General features: G+C 37.6%; 1 protein-coding gene across 1 annotated transcript in view; it reads left to right on the forward strand.

Annotated features, from left to right (window-relative positions):
- The first annotated feature begins 1,181 nt into the window (after positions 1 to 1,181).
- Positions 1,182 to 9,438, forward strand: part of FAM216B (family with sequence similarity 216, member B) — a 10,495-nt gene continuing 2,238 nt past the window's right edge. Inside the window, 4 exon segments of the mRNA XM_008585433.1 lie at positions 1,182 to 1,263; positions 2,453 to 2,528; positions 4,290 to 4,396; positions 8,647 to 8,767. Of these exon segments, the coding sequence (XP_008583655.1) occupies positions 4,298 to 4,396; positions 8,647 to 8,767 (220 nt within the window). The 5' untranslated portion in view covers positions 1,182 to 1,263; positions 2,453 to 2,528; positions 4,290 to 4,297.

A 9,438-nucleotide genomic window follows, 5' to 3' on the forward strand; every position in this document is an offset into this window, starting at 1 on the left:
TCCTTGGATAACCCAATCTTCCTTGTTTTACTCCTATAGCCCATTCCTATACTTTTGTAACAGCCTCCCTACATTAAATACCCTCTCTGTCCAACACCTAGATCTGTTACTGTTTTCATGATTGGGCAGAAACTAAGGGCAAGCTGTTATGAATGTGCATGGATATGCAACACCAGAAATGTGGTATGCCCTAGAGCATATTTCATCATATGCTGGGAAAACATGCAAAGAAGATTCAATTGACAACGCTAACTCTGCATGCAACTGCTCTTTATCTCTTGGTAGAGAGTCACCAACCTCTCAGATTCAGTGAGAGGTTTTGGGGTATTCACAAGCATTTACAGACACTTGTTTGTGCCATGTTTATTTTCCAGAAGGTCTGCATTCGAACTATTGAAAGAAAAAAAAAAGCAAGCATTTTGTGTCTGTTGAGCTGTTTCTTCTTTAAGGCATATGATTCATTGCTCTTATCTCCCTGTTTTTTCTTCCCCTTAGTCTCCTAAAATTTTTGAATTCATGGTTTTCCTTTGTTATTTTTTTCTTCCATTTTCTCTAAGAACTGTGCACCTTTGCAGATAAGCTGGCATTCAGAAGGGGGATTCTCAAGAAAGGAAGTCTGTTGTAATAATGCTATCACAGAGGAAGCTATGAGGTCAGCGTGGACAGCACCCTTATGCCAAGGTTTACAATCATCATATGTAGCCTCTAACTAAGATCAAAAATGAGGAATATCTTACCTCCCCCCAAATGGAAAAGAAACATTAGCATGAACTATGGAATAATTCCATAGCTACCACAGCCAAACTCATGCCCACACTTCTATTTTTAGAAACTGTTTCTTCATCATCTTGAGCAATGGGGAAGAGGACTACTGACTCCAAATTTGGGAAACATCCACATAATTGCCTGTTGCCTTGATGGATTTCTTGACTTTTAATTTTCAGCATGTGTGTCTCCATGTTCTTTCCTTCAGTCTACACATAATGCAGATATCATAGATTTAGAAGTTGACACTTGACTGAACACAAAATTTAGAAGAGAAAAATATGAGACTGTGCATTTGAATGTTATCCAGAAGCAGGGAAAGGCACACGGCCAAATTTCCCTAGCTCTTTTTTCATTACATAATGTTGCCTGGATATCAGCTTGTCAACAGACTGAATTTCCACCACCACCACCACCACACGAACAAAGAGCCCTTGTGAGAAAACTATGTGGAATATGAATACCAGCTTTTAAAAAGTTGGGGAGCTACCATACAGGGTAAGTTCCTTTTAAGCAAATCTGCCTTTTTTTTTTAGATATATGTTATTTTGTAGATTTTTTTTCTCACTGAACTCCCCAAGCATTTTAATCAAACTTTATCAGGTATAGACCACTTGAATAGTTAAGATGGATTTCTTCAGCAATAGTCCAAGAAAAGCATACATGAATTGTTGCCACAAGAAAGATCATCAGTCATTTCCTTATGATATTTGATATGAAGAAATATGTCAAATATGCTATTTGACAGAAGAAATCTCTCCAGCTTTAAAGAATATTTATTCTTTGCTCTATAGATCTGGAAAATGGGAGGAGGGATATTGAGATGATTTGAGTACAGGATAGAGCATATGCTTCAATCACAGAGAATATTAAATATGTCTTGGTTGGTGTGGTTTCTGGAGTGCACATTGAAGGAAAGCTGTATTAAATAAAATATTTATAATTTAATTTATAAGTTTATATTGTGGAAACAGTACACACAGACATGTTGACTGATGTTTTCCTAAAAAATTTCTCTTCAGGAAGATCTGAGCCTTAGATCTGTGAACTCAGAACCAATCAGAGTCTTCACACACATTAAAATACTCCTTAAGCATGTGTATTTGTGTGTGCCCATGTGTGTGCATGTGTGCATGAGCATACACTAGGGTGGGTAGAGAGAGAAGAAACTGGCATAAAGTGAAAGCATTCTATATTCATAATCTCAGTAAATCAAGCAATCCGATGAGGTAGGCATTGCACTGCCATCATAAGGATGATGGGACAGAAAGAAACCCAAGTCCTTCTAGTTCTAAAGGCCATACAACTTCTATTATAGTTTCTTTTCTTCAGCCAGTATGTGGTACATTGTATTTATAAGATACTGATATGATTAGATGATCTGTTACTCTATTTGATTTGCTGCATTCTTACTTCCTATCATTCGGTAGTTTACACTGCTGACAAGGACAAAGGGTGAACAGAGGCAGAAATGCTTGGGGTCTCCACTCTGCGCCTTGACAATCCTATTCCAGTGTGTCTACTCTTCCTGGATTGTTAATTTTTTTTATCTTTTACACTGCTGACAAGGACAAAGGGTGAACAGAGGCAGAAATGCTTGGGGTCTCCACTCTGCACCTTGACAATCCTATTCCAGTGTGTCTACTCTTCCTGGATTGTTAATTTTTTTTATCTTTATATACCTCAGATCCTAAATTCTAAATCACCAGGAAAAGAGACTTAATCATAGCAGTTGTGATTCCTTCAGTCTGTATCTTTCTCAGGTAAGTAGAAATAAAACCAAGTTTAATAGTTTATTTTATAGTACAGTGCTTTAAAATTGCAGGCCTAAATGTGTGAGAGATGGAGAGTGATGTAAAGATACACTATGCTATTACTAAAAACCATATTTTCAAGAAATACTCAATGACCTGGGAAAATGCACAGTCCACAGAAAATCACACACAAGGTACACAGAATAAATAAATAAATAGGTAAATAAATAAAAGTAAATCAAACTCTAACAGGAGTTATGGATAGTTAGATAAGGTTAATGTAGTGGATTGAATTATGTCCCCCTAAAAAACTCACTGAAGATTGAATTATGTCCCCCAAGTTTTGTTTATTAGAAACTTGGTCCCCACTCTGACTGTTAAGAGGGTGGGAAATCCTATTATGGTAATTGAAAGGTGGAGACTTGAAGAGGCGATTAGATTGTAGGACCATGTCATAATGAATGGATTAAAAATGGTGGTCATGGGCATGGTTTGGAGGGCTTTAAAGGAAGACAGAGGAGAGTCTGTCTCTTTGCTCCACCATTTTGCAATGTGATACCCTGCCATCACTGAAGTCACCAATAAAGACTTCACCAGATGTGTTCCCTGGACTTCGGACTTCCTAGCCTCAGAAACTGTAAGCAATAAATTTCATTTTCTTTATAAATCACCCAGTTTTGGGTATTTTGTTATAAGCAACAGAAATAGACTAATACAGTTAATCTTATTTTCTTCTTGAATTTATAAGTTTCTCCAAAATTTTCAAAATGATATGTTACTGTTGGAATCAGATAAGATAAAAAATATTATGTAAAATTATTAAGAAACATCTGTTGTATATTCATAATAAGCAAGTTATGGAATCAACCTAGGTGTCCATCAACAGATGAGTGGATAAAGAAAATGTGGTATATATACACAACGAAGTACTACTCAACCATGAAAAATAATGAAATCCTGTCATTTGCAGCAATATGAAAGAGCCTGGAAGATATTATGTTAAGTGAAATAAGTAAGGCAGAAAAAGATAAATACTGCATGTTCTCACTCATGTGAGAGGTAAAAAAGAAGCAAGTTGAACTTTTAGAAGCAGAGAGTAAAATTGGGTTACTAGAGTAGAAGGGGAGTAGGAGGGGGATATAGTAAGAGGTTGGTTAATGGACACAAAATCACAGCTAGAGAGGAAAAATAAATTCAAGCAGTACACAGTAGTGCTAAGCATCTATAATTAATAATTTATTGAATGGTTTCTTCTATGGTAGGAAGAGAGGAGCTCAAATGTTCTCATCACAAAGAATGATAAATTTTTGTGATGATGAATCTGCTAACTACCCTAATTTGATCATTATACATTGCATACATGTATTGAGATATAACTCTGTACCCCATAAATATGTACAATCAGTGTGCTTCAATTAAATAAATTACCTTAAAAAAAAAAAAAGAACTGTTGTAGAAACAGCATGGCTCTCCAACCCACCTGTTCCAAACAGAGTGAAACAGAAAAACAAGGTCTCTGAATTATTCCTTAATTCCATAAATAATTAATAATTATTTTCATATGTAAGGGGTGAGCATAGGAAAAGGTTCAGAACTAAGTCTGGTGAGGGCCAATTACTTGGAAGCATGTGAGAAAATTTTCTTACCCCTGGGAATAAATAACATTTATTTATTTATTTACTTGCTTACTTATTTACTTAGGTACATCCCCCAAATTGGTTGAGCAAAATGAAATTTTATGCTATACTTTGTTGTTCCTTTGAGATACAGAATAAAGAATGGGAGGAAACTGGAAAAGACAAGAAAATCTTCGGAATGTTCCACAAATTCCTTGTATCAGAGTCCCTACATCTGTTTCTGCCACTTCATTATTGAAGGTACAGAATTTTATTCATAGATGAAGGGACCTCTTCTGTCTCTTCTTCAAGCTTGAGGACTTTTTCTATTGTCTTTCTTTATGCAGCGTTAGGGAGAATCTTTGACCCAACATCAGCCCTTGGTACATGTCGAAGGCATGCATGTGTGAATGAATGAGCACTTGGATGACTTACTCCTGCACCAATCCCATTTCAGGAGCTCTGGTAGAGAGTGACCCCTTCATGGCTGATCCACCACCAGTGATGGGAAACTCACTAATTGACCACACTGTGGCTCCCTTTGCAGAGCTTTTAGATTTTTTCAATCAAATTTAGTTAAAGCCACTCTCATAAACACTCTGTAAAAATTTCAGTTCTCTTCCATTCCCTCAAGGAAAAAGAAGAAACAGGATAAGTGTTGTTTTGCTTGCCACAGATTTGTCACCCCTCTTCCCCTGAGTGACAGAGCCACAAAGGATTGCTCAAAGCCCATTTCTTCCAAGCAGTGAGAAGCCCTGAAGGGGTTAATCTCCCAGAACCCTCAATGTTCTTGCCCCACATTTATTCTCCAGAACAGGAAGTTACAGGAAAAGAACATATGTGGGGCTTTGGCCAATTATAGTTTAACAGTAGAGGCTGGTAACATTCATTGAAACAAGCAAGGTGACATTCCATAATGCAATTTGCAAAAGGTCAAGTCAATCCACCAACAAAAAACTGATCTTAGCATACACTTTTTCTCTACAGCAATTTCCCAGTATCTTTATATATCAATCAGTAACTTGTCTGCCCTTGAGCCAGAAACCTTGCTGTGTTACAATTCTTTATCTTACAACAGAGACTTTTAGCCTGGGGAAAGTTTCCTGTGTTTTGCAAGGTTAACATTTTATATGTACTTTTAAGAAATTAGGCTAAACCTGAAACTAGAAGGAACTAGACTCTGTAAGTATACTCCAGAAATAAGAATATTAGGAATGTTACCCATTACTTCTTGTTTAGGAAGTTTAGAGTTTTACTAAGGAAAAGAAGTAGGCATTTTCTTTCTTTTTTTTTTGTAAAATAAAACTATAATTTTTAAGACTTATCCTTATGTACTGGAAATTCCCATTGTAGAATTTGCTCTTGAAATTGGCTTACAATTTTCATATTATCTTGTTCTCAATCATTTGAAAAGGCTTAGTTGGTTATTCAGGAATGGAATCCATTCTGTTCTTTAAAGGTATTATCCTTTAAATTATCTCATTCAGAAGCTGTAAAGCTGAAATGATGTCTCAAATTGTGAGGTAGTTAGCTTTCCTACTTTCATTCTGGATATATTTTTGATACTAAATTTAAGGTCTCTAGACCTCAAAAGAAATCTGATTTCTAAATTTCAGCTCCACACAAAATTTGTAACAGGTAAAAGTCATCTTACCCTACTTTGAAATATGATCATTATAACTTTAGTTTTTATTACATAGTTATCAATTAGTTTTTAAAAACCTGCCATTTCATTGTCTTGAATTTTTTGGTCTACAGTAAACTTTTTTTATCTTCAATTTTCTAAAATTTTGATGCCACCACCTCAGTTTCTCCATCTGTAAAATGAGCACAATAAATTGCCCATCTTATAGGACAGTTGTAACTTAAAAGATGATTCATGCAGAGAGTAAAACAGTGGTTACCAGAGACTGGGGAGGGGACAGGAGTGGAGAGAAAACAGGGAGAAGTTGGCCAAGAGGTACAAAATTACAATTAGAGAGAAGGAATAAGTTCCATAGTAGAGTGACTATGGTTAACGGTTGTTTTGTATATTACATGATAGCTAGAGAAGAGACTTTTTAATATTTCACCACAAAGAAATGATATATGCATGAGGCGACTGATACATTAACCACTCTAACCTGATTATTATGCAACATATACATGTATCAAAATATCAGCTTGTATTCCATAAGTATGTATAATTACAACACATCAATTAATTTTTTTTAAAAGAGATGATACAGTCAAAATGCTTAGCATAGCATATGATAACCACTTAAGATATATTAGGTATGTAATAGTAATTGAAGCCCTGAACCTTCTCGTTCCTCCATACCTTTATAACAGTAGTGTAGGGGCAGAGGAAAAGCTTCCTCTCCACCCACTGAAGGGTGACAGTAGACAGATTAACAGGAGAAAAAGGCATACAAATTTATTAAAGTGCATGTGAACAAGAAAGTTCCACAAATATGAGACTCAAAGAAGGGCCATATGGTTAAGGCTTAAATATCCTCTTCATGGGGGAAAGGGATATGGGGGGTTGTGGGTAATTTTAGAGAGGTAGTAACTGATTTTTAGGGGAAGTAAATGAGCCCAAAGAACAGTGGCCTGGGAAAAAGTTCTTCTGAGATCTGGAGGAGTGGCAGGAAGGTGAGGGGTGGAACTTCACTGTGAACAAAGGTTGTCTTACTATGTAGATAAAGTCTACCAGGCAGGTTCTCAGAGCTGCTCTCAAAAAAATAGATGAAAAGTCTATCTCTTCTGAGATCTGGAGGAGTGGCAGGAAGGTGAGGGGTGGAACTTCACTGTGAACAAAGGTGGTCTTACTATGTAGATAAAGTCTACCAGCCAGGTTCTCAGAGCTGCTCTCAAAAAAATAAATGAAAAGTCTACATGGGCATGGTGACTACCATTAGTCTCTTTTCTCTGGTGGTTAATCTTTCCCGGTTATTTGATGAGATTCCTGGGGAGGGGGTCTTAAGGCAATCATATTTCTTTCGGAATGAATTTTCCTTAGTCAGATAAGGAAATTCCAGAAATTCCAGAGAGTCCTTCCATGTGCTTAAAGTAATAGGATCAGAGAGACAGAAGGGCAGGGGAAGGACAGAGAGAGACCTTGGTTCAGAGACATATTTCTGAGGTCTTTCTATTTTAGTTCAAAGTTTTTATCATTCCAAAGCAGCAAACTTTTAGAATATCATTTTCTGATCCTGTTTTATAGTAGCCTTCTAAATTGTCTCCCTACTAGTGGTCTGTCTCCCTCAAGCTCATTCTCCACAGCCAGACCTGTGTGATCTTTTTCAAATGCAAATCTGATCAGTTTCAAGTATGGCATTTTGGGTTAGATAATTCTTTGTTGCAAGGGAGTGGAAGCTGTCCTGTGCGTTACAGGATGCTGACAGCCTCTCTGGCCACTACGCACTGAATGCCAGTAGTACCCTTTCCCCCTCCCACCAACTGATATGATGTAAAATTTTTGCAGATATTGTCGAATGTCCCTTGGGGGTCAAAAATCATCCCTGTTGATGATGACTGCCTTAGATAAAGACCTTTAATGGCTCCTCATATAAAACTTAATTTCTGAACTGAACACAGCATGAAAGGCTTCCTCTGCCTAACTCTACAGCTTTTTTGAAATTAGACTCTAGGCTCACTCTGAACTAAAAAAATATGTCTGGTTCCCAACATACCCAGGTGTTTCATGCCCCATAAGAGAATCTGTACCACTTTCTCCCTCTGCCTATAACTAGCTTTTCTTCTTCTAGTACATCAATTCTCAAATTTTAGTGTGCATATATCAGAATCTCCTGGGGGGCTTGTTAAAATACAGAGGTGCTCAGCCCCACCCCCCAGAGTTTCCGATTCTGTAGGTCTGGGTGGGGACTGAGAATCTGCATTTCTAACAGGTTCCCAGGTGTTGCCCATGCCCTTTGAGAACCAGTATTCTAGTCCCTTCAGGAAACTTCTTGCTCTTAAGATTCAGATGTGATCATCACCATATTGAGGAAGGCTTCCTTGACTGCTGCAGGAGTTTGTTTTCCTTCTCTGTTTTAAAAGCATCTTTTTACTAATGATGTTGAACTCTCCCCACATTACCCATCTATTCATCCATCTATCCCATTTGCTTATTGAGAACTTTCAGTGAAAAGTTCCCTTTTACCCACCCAGAGGCCTGGCATACTTCAGGCCCTGTGTAGATCCTCATGACCTATTTTCCTCAATAAGGATTAATAAAATTATAAGATCTTGGAAATTTTTAGATCTCTCTCAGCCCAATACCATGACCTACTTACCTAGAATCTTTTACTTACCCGTTTTCATCATTATACAGGCCAGTGGAAGACTTTAAGCAAACTAAGAGAGAAAAATACTCAATTGTTGTTTTCCAATTGCTGTACATTAAAATGTGTGTGTGTATTTAGCAAGAGAAACATCTTATTTTCATGGAGGTTAGCTTTGAATACATCACACTTCTAATCCAGTAGAATTCTACAGACTCATCAAAATCACGTGCTCTGTTCCGACAGGATCTAACCCAAGGGCAACGGCGCTACCTTTACAGCATCATGAAGATTTACAACTCCAGGCCCCAGTGGGAGGCCCTGCAGACCCGTTGTATTCACAGCCTTCAGCACCAGCAGCTGCTCCGTGAGTTTAACTACCTGACCTGAACAAGGTATCTCAGGAAGGGACTTACGTGCTTCAGCTGAAAGTCAAGTTTCCAGATAAATAATTCAAGTAGATGGCCTCTGCTAGAGTGCTATTTTATCAATGTGGTTGGCTAGCCAAGTTTAAAAGTGGTTATTCCTGACAATAGAGAGCAGAGTTTTATGGATAAATTAAGAGGGTTCAAAGAAATTGGAATATGGGTTGTTATAAAATGTAAACAACTCTGAGATTTACAGGAAGTTGATCTAGAAGATCAATGGCACCGGGCTTAGAAAGCCAGCCTAGGCTCACACTACAGCTCAGCCCCTTGCTTTCTGTGCAAACTCAGAGGCTTGGTTTACTTACGACAATAACAGTTGTATTTATTGAGAATTTGCCATGTTCCAGACATTGTGCTAAGAGCTTTACATATATCTCATTTTCTCCCCACTTTACAGTTGTGGAAAATGGAAGCTCAGGCAGGTTATGTAATTTGCTAAGATCATGCAGATAGTTGTAAAGCTAGGGCTTACAGACCCCTCGAGTCTGTTGCACAGATTGGGTCACAAACCCTCCACACGCTGGTCTGTGAGCTAGGAATGGAATAAAAAGGTTCTGGGAGCTGTAGGTATAGAAAAATGGATAGGTTTTATTCAGATCTAGGAGCAATT

Source organism: Galeopterus variegatus, unplaced genomic scaffold (assembly GCF_000696425.1).
Source record: "Galeopterus variegatus unplaced genomic scaffold, G_variegatus-3.0.2 Scaffold3568, whole genome shotgun sequence".
In the NCBI taxonomy this organism is placed as follows: Eukaryota; Metazoa; Chordata; class Mammalia; order Dermoptera; family Cynocephalidae; genus Galeopterus; species Galeopterus variegatus.